We start from the raw sequence: 19950 nt of genomic DNA, 5'->3' as shown, positions 1-19950 counted from the left end.
AAGGTGCCCACTGTACTAGAAATGTAGTTGAGTAGAACTTGTTGCTGGGCGAGTTCGTTGAAATGTAATGAATACATCGTTGCGCCAAAAGTAAAATAAAGACTTAGGAGGGAGAGTAAGAAACAGCAAGTCGAGCGATGTGCTCACAGATTAATTGGTTCCACATATGACTGCGTATCGTATACGGCGCGCGCAGATTACCCCACGAACTACAATAAAAGCAGAAATAAACTATACTTTAATATATCATACCATACTACACCATCTTGTGACGAAGATTTCTGCGCCGTCGTATGAAGACGTTGGCAGAAGAAAGAGGTGACGAAGATTGCTCCACGAAAGTATACAGCTGGCCTGATGTCCTCCCTGTTTATAATCTCTGCGCTATGCGCTCTCCTTGCACATATACGATTGCAAATATTTCGATGGGGGCGAAATGCGAAAACGCCCGTGTGCTTAAATTTAGGTGTCCATTGAAGAACCCCAGGTGGTCCAAATATAATCCGAAGTCCCCACTACGACGTGTCTCATAATCAGATCATGCTTTTGGCACGTTAAACCCCATAACTTAATTTAAACATTCTTACACGTAAGAATTGGTGGAAGTACGGGGTACAGTCGCCACAAAGCTAATCGGGTATCCGCAGGAGGGAGGACGGCTGGCAACGCTGTCCGGGTCACCGAGGTGCCGTCACCAGCCATCACTATTCAAACCACGCGACATGAAAACCACCGGCACCGGCGGCGGTGCCGACGTCTAAGGAAGTTTGCCGTCTTATGAGCACGCCAGCAGGTGTCACGCAGCGCTTACGCTCGCCTACGTTGTTTTCTGCTCTGGGTCACATCTACGCCATGTCTTGATAGACATCAGGGCGAGCGGCCTTGCTATGTCTGTAAAGCAAAGATACGTGAACTATTCACGAGAACTACTCGACAAAAGCTGTATAGCAGGTAGAAAAGATCTCTATCCTCCAGCCTAAACATCAGTATACCTAAATGGCCAATGGACACATTCAGAATGGAATTTACTAGCTTGACCGCCCCAGAGAACGACACACGGGCTACGAAGGGCTCCGAGACAAGTTCTACCATGCGGCTTCTTAGCGCGCTCACAAATACATGTGCACTGTCGTTTTCGTATTTCATGCTGAGCAACATGGAACTAGCATGGCCAGGAATCGAGCGCGCAACCTTGTGCCCAATAGCAAAGCGCAGCCATTGGTACTGTAACAATGCGGTTAACCGCGGTGGGTGGGATGCCTTCGCATTCGCATGGGAGAAGCGAGGGTAAGGATGAAATGAGAGACGTTTCGTTGCGTGGGACAGAGCAGAACACATCTCCGACGTTATATGTGAACACGAACAGGTGCTGTAATCGATATATATATATATATATATATAAACGAGAAGAAAGGGGGTTAACCGAGGAGCCCGATTTTTATTAGTCATATAGTAAGTAGCCAACAAACACTGACACCAAGGACAACATAGGGGAAATTACTTGTGCTTAATAAATGAAATAAAAAAACGATAAGTTAATGGAAATTAGTGGATGAAAAAACTACTTGCCGCAGGTGGGAACCGAACCATCCACATACATGCGAAGGTTGTGGGTTCGGTTCCCACCTGCGGCAAGTTGTTTTTTCATCCACTTTAATTTCCATTAATTTATCGTATCTGTATTGCATTTCTTAAGCACAAGTAATTTCCCCTATGTTGTCCTTGGTGTCAGTGTGTGTTGGCTTCTTATTATATATATATATATATATATATATATATATATATATATATATATATATATCATTTCCTTATTTCTTTGATTGAGCACAAGTAGTTTCACCTATGTTGTCCTTGGTGTCAGTGTTTGTTTGCTTCTTATGACATGGTCTAATAAAAATTGGGCGCCTCGGTTAACCCCCTTTCTTCTCGTTTATTACTTAGCGAGGGTCTCGAATCTGGCAGCATTGATGCCTTCAGGTAGCATGTGTGGGTTTATTGTACGGTTGCCTTCACTCAAAAAGATCACGTTCTCATGACACCTGCGGTAGAAAGGATGTTCCACATCCGCCGCCAAGGGCTGCCAGTGGTGGCGCCGGCTAACACTCCCAGGGTCCTACTAGGAAACCCAAGAAAGTGGATGGGGAAACGGCCCCGCGGTGGCTCAATTGGTAGAGCATCGCACGCGAAATGCCAAGGTTGTGGGATCGTTCCCCACCTGCGCCAAGTTGTTGTGTTTTCATCCACTTTAATTTCCATTAGTTTATCGTTGCTTTATTTCATTGATTGAGCACAAGTAATTTCCCCTATGTTGTCCTTGGTGTCAGTGTTTGTTGGCTTCTTACGATATGACTATATATATATATATATATATATATATATATATATATATATATATATATATATATATATATATATATATATATATATATATATATATATGTGTGTGTGTGTGTGTGTGATTGTTACGATTGTAGAATGGATTTATTTACAGTGAAAAGGGTAGAGAAGTGTTTCTTGTGGGGCAACAGGAAAGGCAAGCACTATCTTCTGCAACCCATGCGGGAGCGCGGCTCAGCGCCAGCAGGGTGGGGGAGTTGGGATTAAAAGAGAGATAGGGTTGGAGGGAGAAAGGTAGAGGGTCGTCCCAGCAGCATCAGAGCAGCCCGGCCGGCAGGTCAACCGACAAAAAGTACGAGACGGAGTGAAGGCAGTCAACAGCATGGTCAATGCGTGGTAAAGGATACACGTCTTTCTTTGTGACGGGACTCAGGCGGCGGTAGCCGACACAAAATCTCCATGAGTTCTCTTTCTTTTTCACTAGTATAATAGGAGCTGCCCAAGGACTGCAAGGCTCCTGAATAACATCTTTCTGCAGCATGTCGTCGACCTGTTCGGCGATCACTTTTCTTTCCGTGGGAGATACGCGATAGGGCTTCTGACGTATCGGAGTCGCTTGCCCTGTGTTGATGCCATAGTGCGTGCGGGATTCCGGCAACACCCGAGAAAGCTCACGTTGAGTAAAATCGAATACTAACGTGTAGCAGGCGAGCACTTGTTACACCCTGCTCGGAAAACAACAACGACTTGTCTATCCTACGTCGCAGGTCATCCGAATAGTTGGGCAATGGCCGGCTGATGTCTGAAGATGCCGCAACTGTTCGTGCATCAATTGTGGCTTGCTCCTCAAACGTTGCCCATTTAAGTCCGACTGGCAGGGTAATAGACCCCGTGGAAGTGTTCACTGTCTCCAAGAAGGCGCGCCCTTCGATGGCTTGAACAATAGATTGAGAGACGAACACATCCTTCTTAATCGCGTTGTTATGATCTGGCTCTACAAGAGCGCTGCATGATCCCATCTGGACACGTGAAGAACTCACGGGAACAAACATGGCTGTCTGACTAGGCATAAAAACATCTCGAGACAGCGAAAACACGTCGACTTGATCGGTCTGCAAATCATCAAGTATGGCGATTGGAAACGTGCTCCGTAGTAAAATCTCTCCAGTCCCAGAGTCAAGTGCACCACTGCATTCACGTAGGAAAAATCTATGCCTAAAATAACATCATGAGTTGCGTGGACCAATACAGTAAACTCGGCTCTAAAACTCTGTCCTCAAGTCGCAACCAAAACCGAACAAACACCAACAGGGCGCAACATTTCACCTCCAACAACATGAAAGGTTTCTTTGCGATCCCACGCGAACATAACTTTCTGTCCTAAACTATCTTTAAGCGAAGGCTCATAACAAAAATAGCGGCACCCGTATCGACAAGAGCAGTAGGATTTACACCATCTTAACACACACAAACACACCTCGTTCTTCAGCATAACAGCAGACAGGGGAATGGGCGAGTCTGACTATCCCGCGACCGCACCGGCCGCAGCAGCTAGTTTCCCAGCTGTGGCGGGGAAGGGGACCGACAACGGTGCGCGGATGGCGAACGGGGCAGCCGGGTTAGCGGCAGTGTAATACTGCGCTCGGAGACAGGGAACTCATCACGCGATTGGCACCGCCACTGCTGCCGCAGAGGATGGACTCCAAATGGCGCGTCTTCGTGCACACGAGCTGTGTAACGCCGAAAAACGTGGCGCTCGCTGCAGGTGGCGGCCACAAAAGCGCGCAATATGTCCTCGGGAACCGCAGGCGTAGCAGACAGGTAGGTCGTGGTTGAAATTAAATGGAGCAGGTACGCGTGGCCCCTATAATGAATCCGCAGGAGCCTGTCACGGCATCGGGTATTCCGCTGGAACACGTCGGGGTGTTGGGTAGTGCTCCGTAGTGCCACCACCGACTGGTGGGCACTGGTGGGCACTGGCGGCGACTGAGATTCGCCTGGAGAGACCGAAAGCTCGTGTCATTTAAGTGTGGTTCTTTCGAAGACGGTCAGCGCTTGACGCGATGTTCTCGGGACCAGGATAGTGGTTGAGAACGCACTCGTCAAAGGCGCACTGATAACCAACGTCTACTACCTGAAGTCGTGCTAGCTCATCTTGAACCACTCGACGCACGATCGAGGCGATGCCATCGCAGGCAGCGACGTCCACACTTGCAACTATGGTGACGTTGTCCAAGTGCCCAAACTTCGGCAAGATCCTTCGGGTCTTCAGAGCTTCGAACGCGTGACATTGTTGCCTAAATGCATAAAGAGTGTCCAGGTTTTCTATCCTTGGTAAAAAAATTGTAGACGCCTTACGCGATGCCTTTTAACCGATGTCTTACTTTGCCTTCATCGGACACATTCGCGTTTACAGTTCCGCATAGGTTCAACATTTCTTTAATATACGTTGCACACTTTCGCCAAGCAATTGGGCTCTGCGCGGAAGCGTTTGTTGCGCTTTATTCTGTTTGGAATCCGAGCCGCCAAAGCAGGCGTTCAATTCCTGTACAAAAGTTTCCCAAGTGGCCAGCATGCGTTCATGATTGTCAAAGAATCGATTTATTTACAGCGAAAATGGCAGAGAAGACATGGAGCGGTCCGAAACAGCGGGAATTGCAGCAAAAGGAATTGCTGCTGCACTGGTGAACCCATTGTTTCCCGTTCCCCTTTATCGTGCACTCCACTTGGAACGCTGTTACCGAGAAGTACTTATGCGTGTCCGTCGGATTATCATTCTTCCAGAGGCCAGACCATTTTCCTTTTTGAAGCTACATTCAGCAACCGTTTCAGTCAGAAAATGGCTCCAGAAAAGGGGCTCTTTTGTATCGTGGCCGACAAATAGCGGTCTGTGTCCGCGTGCTGAAACAATTGATAACCGATTTGTAGACGGTAGGCATAGCGCGTTTTCCAGCAATATTCACTAAAAAAGCGCTCAAGAAAGATTTTGACATCACTACATGCATAATTCGTTTTCTAACGTGTAGAAGTGCTTGTGACCTACCAAATCAGATATTCGTGTTACGTGGCCTGAATATTCTTCGTTGCAGCAGAATGTACGACAGGAACGCTGAAACACCGCGAAACACTCGGTTGTTATTTCTGGAATCTGCTGCCTACGTTCGCAGTGTGTAGGCAGCAGTTCACAGAGTGCGAACTAACTAGTTAATTAACAGAGCGCTTCAGCCGCACTCCTGGAGAAATCCTCGCTAAATACGTCGCGTTTAGCCATTCAAATTGAGACACAGTTCTGTCTTTTGTAATCTATATGTTTCACAAATTGTTTGTGACGTGGATACGCAGATAACACCGCCAAGCAAGCGACCACCGGCTTCTCGCCATTCGTTCAGTTGCATGAAAAACGTTATCGCGGACGTTGGACACAGTACTGCCATTTTAACCCGACTCCTACGAACTGTGGCCCGTATTAGAAGTAGCCAAGTACGTAGAAGAGTGCCGACAGCTTACTCGCACTATGGCAACGGAAGATCAAGCTTACCAACAGAGTCGTCACGAAAATGGCTTGTCTACCGGCTCTATCGTTTGGCTGTGGATTCCGCCTACGTCCCTAGTCTTTCATCGAAGCTTCTGACTTAATATCGCTCGCACTGCCGCACTGTAGACCTTACGTATCTGTCAAACTAAGTTTAACCTTTAGCGCACGATAAGGGGAAGGGGGCTGGTAAACGCGCTTCTTCTCTAGTCTGACTGTGGCCGCGCTGGCTGTGCCTACGGCTGAGCGAATACGCAGCCGACGCGCGGCTTCTTAGAGGTAATCAGCGGCGGGTGTAACATTTCACCGAGTTAAGATGGCCTATTGCTTCACGGGCGCTATCTTCCCTCGCGCCTAGTGTTGGAGGTTGCATAACTTCAAGTATAGGAGTTGCGTACTGAAGCTAGAGGCAGCCCGAAGCGCTCGCTTCCGTAGGCCGGCGCTCTTCATCAAACTCGCGTCGTAACTGCGAATGTCCGCGGTCATGAAGCGAAACGTGTTCATGTTTGCCTATGAGTGCGTGACACCATGCTTATTAATTTAATTATTAAGCGAATGTTTACTGCAGTTTACACCACCGATAAAACTACGTACCTTACTTTGTGCAGTTGTCCAATATTTTGCTATCGCTATCAACGCTTCGCTTTAATGCGGAACTGCGATATTTCTGCGACCCAGAAAACTGACACACAACAGGTCAGGTATTCTGTAGGAGTCCACTTAGCTGAATACTCCCCGCCCCCCCTGGCTAGCCGGTTCCAAACATCATAAGAGGGCTTGCGTTTTCACCAAGTCAACTATGGCAGTTTCTTTTTTCGTTATTTTTTTTTTTCGCTTGTCGTACTCTACTGCATCTGGATGTCCTCAGAAGGACGCACGAGTTCCGGGCTCGCAGCGCTCGCACCTTCTGATAGCCGGCATCAGAATGAGTGGCATAAGTGAGGTACTCACATCGGACCCTCAGGTTGACGGGGTTGCTCTCGCCAATGCCCTCTGCGTTCGTAGCGGTGCAGGTGTAGCGGCCACGTGCTAGGCGGTTCACTTTCTGCAACACCAGTGATTGATTGCTGACGATGAGCCCGGCCGACGTGTTGGTGGCCAGGTCGCGGCCTTCGAACCGCCAGCCGATTTCCGTGACCCACGGGCTGGCCCGGATGTCGCATTCGAGGAACACGTCGTTGCCCTCCTGGATGTGCTGGTGCCGAAGCTTACTGCCCAAACGGAGGTTCAGCTGTGGCACGTCTGAGTTTTGGAAGAAAGTGCAATGAAATAAATAAATAAATAAATAAATAAATAAATAAATAAATAAATAAATTTACACCCAATTGCAACAGTGCAACCGGAAGCAGTCAGCCATACAGAAGTTACAACCCAACGAAAGTTTCATGGATTTGGCCACTCGTTAGGCTTTACAATCTCTTACTGTAAATTTATTTTATTGTGAGTAAAGACTCAGGCGCAGTCTATCCCTTAAAAATGTTCATCGTCGTTAGTACGATTAGTCTCAAGTGGTAGTGCACATGTAATCTTGGGGGTAGAAGAATTATTGAGACGATTGGTAAAGATTCGCTTAATGTTATGTAATTATGAAAATTGTGTAACTTGCGAAAATGGTGAGAGATGAAATATTAATATTTTTTATATATACAAGCGATGAGAACACGTAATTCGTGGTGAAAGTATAACATTTTATCGTGGGAAGATTTGATATAAGGTTTTGAAAGAGCCAAAACGCGTCACATGTGAGCCGTGTGCTGCAGCCAGGTTTTTTTCTCGCACTTCCCTATGTGCCCGCTGCGCCGTCGTGGATTGTCAGCGCGCTCAGCCGTGCTAACGCTAAGACTTCAGTCCTCGTTTTCAAGCCCGGGATCGTGGCCGAACGATAAAAAAAAACATCGGCCTGCTGTGACTGAAGACAAAGGTTTGATACCGACTAGTTCCGAAGTTCAAGTCATTCTTTTAGAGCGCAGCTCTTAGGCGCCCATTCCTGTGGCAAGCGTCGGCGGCGTCACTGAGCGAACGCCCACAGCAAAAGATGAAAGGGTGAACGCGGAGTGGGAGACGAAAGACGCGAGCCGCGAACGGCGGATGCCAATGAGAGCGGCCCCTTCAGTGACGTGCCCGCGCGATGCTCATGCAAACCCTCCTTACGGCTCGATGCGCGCTCGTATCTGGTCTCAGCCGATCCGCTCGTTTCGTACTATCGTCTGCTCGCGCGACAGCTCTCGCCCGCACCTGTTTGGTTCTGTTGGGTTGGTCTCGTTCGCGCTTGTTTTGGTTGTTATTGTGTGAGATTCTTTCTTAATCTGATTGTATGCGCTGTGCGAATTGTATAGTACTTTCTGGAAGCCATGCGGCACCAGCGACCACACTGGAACCTTTGACGAGTCATCTATAAACGCCGGCGCGCTTGATCCGCAGATCAGATTTTCGACCATTACCGACTCTGCTACATGTCTCTCTCAAATTCTTTGCTTCAAAATATCGCGAAATGGAAACACGTATAGAGCTGTGCTCAAATTTCGCATTACGGAGTATGGTAATCGTCGGATAATTTTTTTATTAGAAAGACCGACGGAGCAGAAAGGCTAGAAACACTATACAAACCGCAAAGTGGGAGAAATGGGATAAAAATGCTAATCGCATTAAAATTGTGCGTTATTGTTTCACGCAAATACTGCTTTCTCTTCTCGACGTCAGTGTGTTCGTATTACGCGTGTTCTTCCGAAGATAATGTCGTATTCATTGAGGTACTCCTACTTTTTTCGTACTGGATGTGTGTGTGTTTCTAGCCTGTCTTGTGGGCCGATCCTGGAGATATTGCAGACGAAATATGTTTGCCGATCCCCAAGGTAAAGCAGACTAAAGCCATTTCGGTGGGTAAAAGCAGACTAAAAGTGTGGGCCCATCCTGAAGGTAGTGCCGTATAAAAACGTGACCCGTACGTTCGCGTGAGTATTTGCAGTCTGTAAACGTGGGCGAATCCCGAAGAAAGTACAGTCAAAAGCTTTAAGCAGTCCAACGCTCATCCAACTGCTCTCACGCGAGGGGTGACACGATAGATTGCCGTGCGCACTGAATCCGCACCATTTTCATCCACAACTCGCTAAGGAAGACATTGTCTTTGATGACGTCAACTAGAAGTGGAATCACCCTCCAACTTTCTCTTTATTTTTTTTTTTCATGCGGTTATTCCGTGTATACTTTTGTGCACTCGCTTCGGTGTCTCTTCCTGCTTCCTGGTGCAAGGCGCACTTATACCTTCTCTCAGAAAAAAAATTTCACTTGTTAATTCAGCATTGTCTGTGTCCATTCTCTTGTCCTTGCCTAATGCGCGGGGATACAAAAATTTTGCGGTACCAACTAGCCCAACGCTCGATCTTGCCATTTGCTTGCGTACGCTAAGCTAGTTCATGAAATAAATAAGCAAGCGCTGGCTTTCGTCGCGATGATAATCTTGGGAGATCAAACATGCTTCATGCTTTTGTAGAGGTTCTAGAGAATTTAGCATATCGGCTTAAAGCGGATCAGGTCACATGTACGATGCGAACTCTCGTTGTCTACGAACGGGTGTTTGGTAAGCTTGTTTTCGAGTCAAGGAAGGCGCCCAATGATAACGCTGAGGTTTAGGTACTCTAGTGTAGGCTATGCCTACACTAGAGTACCTAAGCCTAAGTGCTTTCCATGTGTTTTGTTCAGGAAAACGTAGATCTCGTGTAAGCCAATATAATTGCAAGCCGATGTTACTGCGAGAAGATTATGCTTAAGCAAGTAGCTCAATGTTGAAGGTGATCGCTCGCTTCTGAACGTCATCTGCTTCTACTGTTTGTGTTTACGATCATTTGCGAGCAACAAGTTGAGATTAGGATCAGAGTCTGCTGCAGAGTAAGATGGACAGCATCAGTACAGGTTTTAATTAACGTAGACTATGCAGTCAGCAGCCGATAAATGGGTGGTTAGTGTTATAGAAGATCGAAAGTAACTGATGCACATGCGGAACAATATAAAGGGCTTAAAACACTACCTTGTGAAACGCCATGTACGTAACGCCACATGAGCACGGAATTGGGATACCACGTAGCAGCGGATTACCGGTTACCTGAACTGCGTCAACAACGCTGGAAGAGAACTAATGTGACGTTTTGTCCAACGACTTAGTGTTAAGCACGGTTTAATGTAATTCAGTAATTATTTTCGAAGCATACTTAATTACAAAAGAAAGTCAAAAAGGCATTCAGCACTATGGGAAGAAATGAGCTCTTGCATTGAAGCTAGCTGCACGGAAACGAAGGTTCTGCGAAGAAAAGGAGCCATCGACTGCAAAGCTTTACGCCTTGGAAATGAACGGACGTTCCATCTGCTGTCCGTAACTGCGCGATTAAAGCGTCGCATGAAAAAAATAAGCTTTGCTCCTGAGAGGAGATGGGAGCTCTTAAGCTGCCGGCTGCAGATGCAAGACGGCAATATGGAGGAGCTCGGCACGGACCGGCACAGCGTTGCCTACAGCACCGCTCAACTTATTATTTATCAGGACCGGAAGGAAATATGAGCGCGGTGGAACTCAAGACGAAAGCCTATGCAATGAACTGACGAAGGTTCTTCAGCCGTGGCCACGTGCTGCAGATAGCTGTTTCCTTGCAGCCGACGGTAACTTTACGGCAGCCCGGATGGACATTTAACAAGAGGAGGCAAGTGCGCGAGAAGAAGTTTACGGGGAATTTCGGGTTAACGCACGATCAAACCCAAAGTTAGCTCGTACGAGCGGGCAAGAAAAGACTACTTGCTCCATGTTCGGCACTTTTGCTTTGGCGCTTTAGAAGTGTTCCCGGCTTCTGTTACGCTGTGACTTCTTGTATAGAAGAATGCTTCAGCAAACACAAGGGTGATGTCACCGCTAGTCAATGAACTCGGAGCTCGCGCATCATGAGCGACTTCTGGCCTGCAGATGCAACTGAACGAGCTTATCACCTGGCGCCTTACAGACCAAACAATGCCTACAGATTACTGGAGAATTCCGAGACTACAAAACCAAAGCAAAAGTACTGTCCGCACGTACTAAACTAAAATAACTTAAGCATAAGTGAGGACTTCTCGCGCATCCTGCGCCATGCTCCCAAGAACTTTGCATTGTTTACTAAGAGCCAGCCTCAGTAAATACCATGTATACGCAAAAGCATATATTATAACTCAAAATATATACTCTGGCATCATTACTGATGCTTGGGATAATTAGTATAGGTATAACAGATGCAATGGCACGAAAGAGACAACGACATGAGATCACTCAATATATACACCACAAGCGGCAAGTTCCAACTAAGCTTATTCCGGAAACGGCATACATATATGTTAAAATTTACCCAAGAGCCTCAAGTTTTCGTTTTTCTTTCATTGCCGATAATCATTTACACCTGGCCTGCTAAGGATAAAACAGGTGCCAAGTGAATTTCAAAAACATCCTTTTTGAAAGTCAAGTTGGCTTAGCGCTAGTGGCTTAGATTTTGTCGTGCTCATTTTTGTCTCGCCAACAACAGCACAGACGGGACTCACAATGCACTTCGAGCTTCCAGCCGTCCTCGATGGCGCTGCCGGCGATGAGTGGGTTCTCGGCGTGGCACGACAGCTGCTTGCCCGAGTCTTCGCTCACGGGCAAGAAAGTCAGCGCGCTGGTGCCGTTGGCTTGCGTGGCGTTCATTCGCACGCCGGCCTTCCACCACTCGACCACAGCGGGGGGTCTGGAACCAGCCGAGCGGCACCGCAGGGTCACCGGCTTGCCCGCCGACAGCGGTCGCTGCTCGCCCTCGATCCACACGGAGAGCGGACGGACTGCGACCGACGAGAATGCTTGGTGACCAGTCGCAGCGCTCATGCAGGCAACATGCCAGAAAAAAAAAAAAAAAAAAAAAAAACGTGCTTATTTTAACACGCCCTAATTCAAACAACTACTGCGCAAGTACCCAAGGTGGAGTCAACTTCATATCCACTTGAGAGTAGCAGATCGAATGCTATGAAAGGATTCATCAATTGCCAAATACAAACCTTGGAGTTGAAGTAAGAAATTATGAATAAACAACCCCTGTTGCAATCCGAGAATGCGTTCATCATGCTCTGGGAGGTGTTTTCGTGGTACTACGTGGCACCATGTGTTCCGCTCCCCTTATTGTGTACGCGCGACCTGGTGGCCAGTGGCTGTGGCGTGCTCGACCAATGTTAAAGTCAATCATCAGATCAGTGACTGAAGTCAGCGCTCGATGAACAATGTAATTCAGTGTTACGACAAAAACGAACTTGCGCCATATGGCCAATGGTCCGCTGTCGCTTGGCCAGTTTCTTCAGCTTTTTCATTTTCTTTCTCGTCTCAACGTTTGCTCGCGTGCAGAATTGTGCATGCGCACGGCAACGCAATTACGTAACAAACTAGACATTATTTGTTCCTTTTGTTCGAGGCACGAAAATGCAAATTTTTTATTCTCGAGTGCGCTGTGCATTGTCAGGTCATGCGGAACCCCCCCCCAAATTTTTTTGTGCTGCCATACACCACCGACAAAAACAACCCCGCAGCCGGAAGTCATGCTGGGTTTTGTCTAGAATGTCTTTTTCATGCTCGAAAAGGCATTTCGGCGCGAACATAGCGAACTCGGGCTGGATTTCGTGACATCGCCCACGAAAACCTGGGATCACATAACGCAAGGCGCGCCATCCGAGCACAAAAATTCAAGGGCGTTTTGATGGCGAGCGGGCTCATCGGGGCATCTCGCGGAAGCCACGGAATTAACGAAGCGCATGGATTTCAATCCCGAAACTTTATGGGCATAAAGTTCTCATAAATTTTTGATGCCAAATGTGCATTGACTTTTCTAAAGTCATACATCGGACCATACAGCGAGACAAGCCAAATCAACATACTATCAGCGAGGCCATCACGCAGCGAGGTCCGATGAGACGAAGCGTTGTGGTGGTTGATTTGTGCCGTCGTGTCACAGAATAGAATATCAACATTTTTTCACCTGGGCCAAAGCAACAATGGAAAGACACAAAAGCCAGCAAAGGCAACTTACGTTTTATTCTTTTTTTCTACTTTCACTTTCATTGGCGAGCACACATTCAGCCTCTTCAATTTTCTTGTTGTCGCTACCCGCGGGCAGCCAGAGCCAGCCAGAGCGCATGCGTTATTCTCATGTTGCCCAGACCACCGCGCGGCGCACTTCGGTGCGCGTTAGTTTTTCTCTGGCCAAGTGGATTTTGGCCTAGTAGAGGTTTGGACCCTTTCTGGCTAACAGATGAGAAAAAGAAACAATGGTCGCTCGCCGCCATCACTGTGGCGACTCGACGGATTGCAACGCTTTCGCTTGAGGGCATCACCTTCACTTCTATGTTATTGCAACCTCTCCGGAAAGTATTTTGTCTCAACTGTGTAGGATATTCAGCAGTATGGGAATGGGTCTCTAGAGACCAAGCGTCTCACGTTTTCTTCAATATTCCTTCGGTAGCCACATTAGGTGCCCAAAGTAGGCATTGGATTGTAGCCAACATGCTTTTCTTTGCGTTTCTTTTTTCATTTCGATTCCCCCGACCCACAAAAGAAGACAGGGACATTTTTGCGGTGCAGCAAATTGTTGCATGATGAAAGTTCGACTTTTTTACTTCTTCTGTTGTGGAAAACAATGGGACACGGGCCTCTTCATTTGCTCGATACTCTTATATTATTGCGATAGCAATTGTACTGACAGTCAAGTGCATTCGTGCCGTCGCTGTCATGGTTAGATAAACTTCAAGTTCGATAACATAATGTATGCGCGAGTGAAAGCGTAGGGGGATGGGTGACGATGGTTGCTCAGTCTTGTGTCCGCAAGGGAGAAAATTTGGAGGACGTTTAAGCTTCGCCTTTAAGAATGGAATGCGATGGCATTCAGATATCCGACTGCTTCTCACGCTTCCAGGCAACTGGAGCGTATGTAACCGTAATGTTTACCGGGAAACGCTGGCCGAGAACGCTATGCACGAAAGCGGGCTTTGTGGTAGAAACGCGGCCTCTTCCGTGGGCCGCGATGGGGCGGAGGTATTGCAAGTATAACTGGAGGTATTTCAAGTAGCCAGGCGCGCCGCTCCGTGGCCCCACAGACACCCGTGCGCCGGCGTGCGCAAACGGCGGACGCCGCGACTGGTCTATGAAAGGGGCTTCCTCGAGTTCTCGTGCAACACAATTATGTTTTCTCGTGTAGTCAAAATACAATAAGAGAGCTATCATGTCTGTAGGTTGTGTGTATGTTGGAGTTTACAATTTTTCCAGGTATTTTAACCCGTGAAATTCAATTCGTTCAGTAAATTCTTTGCATCACATGGATGACCTGGGTATGGGTGGTTCAAAATCTTTTTGCGGCAACGACGCCCGACGGCGACGCCGGATGTTCTGCAGCACGGGCTCCTTAACAATGCATCGCGCGCGATGCATCGGGGAGAGCGGAGTGAGGGGGAGGGGGCGGCCATACGGATCCTGTGATCTGTGAATCTGTGATTGTGCAACATGTTTCTTTGCCTTGTATGACGCATTTTATACAGTGGCTTATACTTAGATATGTAGGTTTATTGGAGACTTACACGTACACTTAAATATCTTGTAGCGAGATTTTGTGTATACATGCATTGAACTTTGTTTCCAGTGAAACTTTTTTGCCCTTTATCAGGCTGGTATCTTCCCATTTGTTTATTCCATCGTATCTTCGCATTTCTAATGTATATTTGACAGAAATCCTTCTTTGTACATGTGCTCTCCGTTGCGACTATAATTTTGGTGCAATTACTCGGAATACAAGACCGGTAACAGCTGCTCCTGCGCAATACACTGGAACAAAGGACAACGTCATTGAGATTTTTCCCTGGCCTTTGCATATGTAGAAAAATATGAGGGAAAGTCAAAAAGTAAAGGAACTTTTGCAATTTCTCGCACTAGGGTCTGGTAACATTGCTAATATCGAACGCTCTGCGACACTTCTATGGAACGTGTCACTCTTATTCCCGCCTTAGTCGTTAGGGTGTAGCAGACCGTTAAATATGGCAGCACCATCGTCGATCTGCACCACGGAGGAAATGAGGGTGGTGATTCGTTTTTTGTTTGCGGAAGGTGCTAAACCTGCAGAAATTATTCGCCGAATGCAAGCGCAGTACGGTGACATTTGTTTATCGCGAAGCAAGATCTACGAATCGATAGAGCCTTTCAAACAGGGAAGAACTTCTTATGTGACGACAGTGGCGTAGCCAGAAATTTCGTTCGGGGGGGGGGGGGGGGGGGGGGGGGGTGGAGGGGCTCACGTTGCAGCTTGGCCTCCTCCTCAAGAAGAAGCTTTAGCTCAGGTGCTCCTATCTAAATGCATGTAGAAGGTGGACTCCTTTTTCTCGGCAACCACTGCACCAAATTTTACGAGGTTTGCTGCATTTAAAAGAAAAACTTAAATTATACTGAATTCTGGTTTGAAATTTTTCATTTCGGTTGCCAATTCTTTATTAAAAATTGGCAAAAAATCGCAAATTTTCAGAACATAAAACTGTCACGTTTAATACACTGTAACTCAAAAATGAAACAATAATATCACAATGATGTGAACCGCATCTCATAGTACGTCTACAGCGGACAAAATTGATATGTTGCAAATGAATCTAAAAAAATTAATATTATCCAAATACAGCTTTTGCAGAACTCTTGTGCGCCACGTAACCAATTCACGTAAGATATAAATTGACATACCAAATTTCTTTGCTTTGACTCTTATAATAGATGCCGTTTGAAAAACCGCGATATCTGTTCTTGGTGCAGAGCTATTAGTTTGTAAACGTCGCGCTCCTATTTTTTTTTTCGTGCTCTCGAATTTTTCAAAATATTTTAAACAAAATTCAGGCCCTAAATCCAAATTCCGCTTCCAACAGAAACTATATTTTAACTTTCTCTCTCAAATCCGACAAATTATCATTTAAGCGATCCAGGGGTTATCTCAGAAAAGCGTTTCTGCGTTTGACATGTATTTGAATAGGCAGCGTTGGAGTTGGGCCCGAGCTTAAACTTCCTCTTAAACGATTTGTCGAGGGATCGAATACATGAATAATAACTGCATTTCCATTGCCAATGACGCTGCAAACGAATTCTTCAACGTTACGCACTGTCAACAAAAGTAATTTATGTATTTTTTCATGAAAAGATATACTCGTATGTGCCAAAAATTGTGCCCAAGATTACTGATATCAATGATTCCATGTTTTTGTCTATTTAGTAAGTAAAGAAAATATCACACGATCTTTAGAACTATATCAGTTCGAAACCAGCAAAGCACAGTGCCTGCCATTGATATGAAAAATGTAACAGCCATGAAATGAACAAGTTGAGGACAAATATGGTAATGAAACTTTGTCATTCAAGAACCTTGTTTATATCTTTGTACATATGCAACGGCCAGCGAAACATCTCAGTGATGCTGTCATTTATTCCAATGTATTACGTAGAAGCAGCTCTCGCCGGTCGTGTATCGTGAGTAATTGCACTGAAATTATTGTCCCAACAGAGAGCACGTATATAAAGCCGTTCTGCAGTATATACGAGGGCGAGTCGAATGAAAGTAAGCCAATGCGAATTAATGACAAACGGGGTATTTTATTTAAAAGTAGTCTCCATGAGCATTTAGACATTTGTCCCACTGACTAACGTGTCGCGTGATTCCCGGCTCATAAAACTGCTTGGGTTGATGCTTCAAAATATCAGTAACTGACTCTTTCACGTCATAGTCCAACACGAATCTGGTTCTCTTGAGCTGTTTTTTTTTTTTCATTTGTCCCAAAATGTGGCAGTCGCAAGGCGACAGGTCTGGGCTGTATGGCGGATGTTGCAGCGTTTCCCACTTGAACTTTGCCAGTTTTGTCTTAACCACATCAACGACGTGGGGACTGACATTGTCGTGGCACAATTAAACATTAAATTATGGGGTTTTACGTGCCAAAACCACTTTCTGATTATGAAGCATGCCGTAGTGGAGGACTCCGCAAATTTTGACCACCTGGGGTTCTTTAACGTGCACCTAAATCTAAGTACACGGGTGTTCTCGCATTTCGCCCCATCGAAATGCGGCCGCCGTGGCGGGGATTCGATTCCGCGACCTCGTGCTCAGCAGCCCAACACCATAGCCAAGTTGTGGACCAAGATGACCCCATTCGTCAATTTTTCACGTCGTTTGTTCTTGATTGCGACACGCAGCTGATCCGGCGTTTCACAATATCGGAAACGATTGATAGTCTCTCCGGCTTTAGCAAATTCTATCAGCAATGGCACCTGACGATCGAAAAAAAATGTCAACAACACTTTTCCGGCGGGAATGACGGCCTTTTCTTTCTTTGGGGTGTCAGGATTGGGGGCTCAATCCCATCGCTTGAGATCCGTTGCCAAGATTGGAGTCCGGCATGAATTCGAAGGTAGCTGGCCCATGCCGTCGTCCAACTTAAACACGCTGATGACGTTGATGAAGGGAAGAACTGCTTCTCATCGAGAACGAGGAGAATGGGTTTATTTACAGAAATTAAATCAGTCTAACATGACTGCTTAAGAAAAAGAGTGTCAGTCCAACATGACTGCTCAAGAGAAAGTGTGTCAGTCCAACCTGACTGCACGAGAGAAGTGTCGAGCCTCCGCCCAACAGCCGTTTTTAAACACTCGGTCCTCCGGCGATACAAGGCAGCGAAAGTCTGGAGTCGACGACAGAGGGGCGCCGTTCCGCAGTATCGTTTACGCCCACACAAAGGCACACAGGTGCGAAGGTTTGGAGCCGTCGTCGGAGGGGAGTCGTTCCGGGTACCTCGGAGACATTCTGGGTAGCTCGTTGTCCCGCTGCGGCTTGCTCACGCGTAGCAAATCAGGTCGGCGCTGGGGGCCTCGGGCACAATAGTTCGTCCGTCGAACCCGTTTCGTCACAACGGCGATGGGGCTGGTGGATGGAGGCGGTTTTCAGCACAAAGCCCGCTTCTTCGAACGCAGCCTAGCTGCAGCGACGGAGAGTGGGGGATGCGCGCCTTGTCCCCCAGTCGTAATTGGGTGGCAATTTTTCCTTGCAGCTCGCCCTTCTTAACAGGGGGTGGTGAATTCGAATGTTTCCATTGTAAGCTTTGCCGTCGTGTTTCAGGCTCGTAGCAGTGGCACCATGGTTCTTCCCCGATCACAATTGCAGACAAGAAGTTGTCACTCTCATTGTGATACCGGATCAGATGAGTCAAGGCAGCGCAGGACCTTCTTCTGGCGGGCGTTCAAAATCTTGGGAATCCATTGCGCACACAAGAGCCGATAACCGAGATCTTCATGAATTATGGTGTGAACCGAACCGTGACTGATGTTCACACGCCCTGCCAGTTCATCGACGCTTATCCTCCGTTCTTGTCTCATCAGCGCATCAACCTTTGTAATTTTGTTGGGGGTGACTGCACGATAACTTTGGCTCGGTCTTGGATCGTCTTTGCAGCTTTCACGTCGTTCTTTCAACCGTTGCTCCAACACTTCACAGTGGCCAATGAAATGCAATGTTCAACGCACACGGCAGCCATACGGCAACTAATTTCCTTTTGGGAAGCACCTTCAGCAGTCAAAAACCTCACGGCACCACGCTGCTCAACTTCTGAAGCGTCCATTGCGTCATGCAACCATATTCAACCCAGTGTATGAGAGCATTAAAGAACATTTACCCTCACACCTGCGTGTCACTTTTGTAAATGAAAGATACCTGTGTGCCACGCGCATGCCTCGCAGATAATGAATCGAAACATTATTGCGCGGGATGGGTAGGCTCACTTTCATTTCACTCGCCCTCGTTCCTTAGCAATGCGAAGATACAATGGAATACGCAAATTCTTGATAAAGGGCAAGAAAATGTCCCTGGAAAGAAAGTTCACTGCACGCATACACAAAAGCTCGCAAGCGATATTTAAATATACGTTTAGGTCTCCTGTAAATCTACTTGTCTAAGAAAAAGTCGCTATATAATGCGTCAAACAAGGCAAATAAACATGTTGCCCAATAGCAGATTCACAGAATCCTAGATCCCGCCCCCATTCGGTCCACTCACCCCGACGCGACGGATGGCGGCGCGCTTGCTCCCCGCTTTTCTCCTTTGCGCACACAAGACTGAGCCATCATCCTGTCCACCCTCCCCCTACTCTTTCACTCGCACATACAGCACGCGGCGCGCGGTCAAGACGTTATCGCCCTTAGACTTCATACGAAACATGAGGGCGACGACGACAGCAGGAATGCGTCTGGAGCGTTCATATAACTGCTATCGCAATAATATAATAATAGTATCCGGCAACTTAAGCGTGCCGTGGCCGATCACTTTCCGCAAAAGAAGTTACACACTGTCACGATGCGACAATTCGCTGCGCCGCAAGAATGTATTCTTTTTTCCTTTTGTGGGGCGGGAGCACCGAAATGTAAAAAAAAAAACGCAAAGGAGAGTATGTTTGCCGCAATCCAATGCCTACTTTGGGCACCTAATGTGGCTACCCAATGAATGTCGAAGAAAACGTGAGACGCTTGGTCCAACGAGAACCATACACATACTGCTCGGTATCCTAGACCGGCAAGACAAGACTTTCCGGAGAGGTTGCACTGAAGCGAACGCGGTGCAATAAGTCGAGTCTTCACAGTGATGGCAGTGAGCGACCATTGTTTCTTTTTCTTGTCTGCTAGCCAGAAGGCGTCCAATACTTTGCCAGGCGAAAATCCACTCGGCCAGAGAAAACCGAACGCGCACCGAAGTGCGCCGCGCGGTGGTCGGAGCAGCACGAGATAACCGCATGCGCTCTGGCTGGCTCTGGCAGCCCGCGAGTAGGGTAGCGAGAATAAAAAAAATTAAGGGGCTCAATTTGTCTTCACGAATAAAAGTCAAAGTAGAAAAAATAAATAAGAACGTAGTTACCCTGGCTGGCTTTAGTGTCTTGACATGGATGCTTTGGCGTAGGTGAAAAAAAAAAAATTTGATATTTTTTATGCGACATGACGGCACAAATGAACCACCACAACGCTTCGTCTCATCGGATTTCGCTGTGTGTTTTGTCAA

At 47.0% G+C, this 19950-nt stretch overlaps 1 protein-coding gene across 1 annotated transcript in view; it reads right to left on the bottom strand.

Annotated features, from left to right (window-relative positions):
* Positions 1-19950, bottom strand: part of LOC126532272 (neural cell adhesion molecule 2-like) — a 258774-nt gene that overhangs the window by 201290 nt on the left and 37534 nt on the right. The window contains exons 4-5 of the mRNA XM_050179930.3: positions 11420-11695; positions 6821-7111 (exon numbers count right to left, since the gene is read on the bottom strand). Of these exons, the coding sequence (XP_050035887.2) occupies positions 6821-7111; positions 11420-11695 (567 nt within the window). The remainder of the gene's footprint in view (positions 1-6820; positions 7112-11419; positions 11696-19950) is intronic.

Source organism: Dermacentor andersoni, chromosome 5, assembly GCF_023375885.2.
Source record: "Dermacentor andersoni chromosome 5, qqDerAnde1_hic_scaffold, whole genome shotgun sequence".
NCBI classification, from domain to species: domain Eukaryota; kingdom Metazoa; phylum Arthropoda; class Arachnida; order Ixodida; family Ixodidae; genus Dermacentor; species Dermacentor andersoni.
This window is presented reverse-complemented; position numbering and strand designations above follow the sequence as displayed.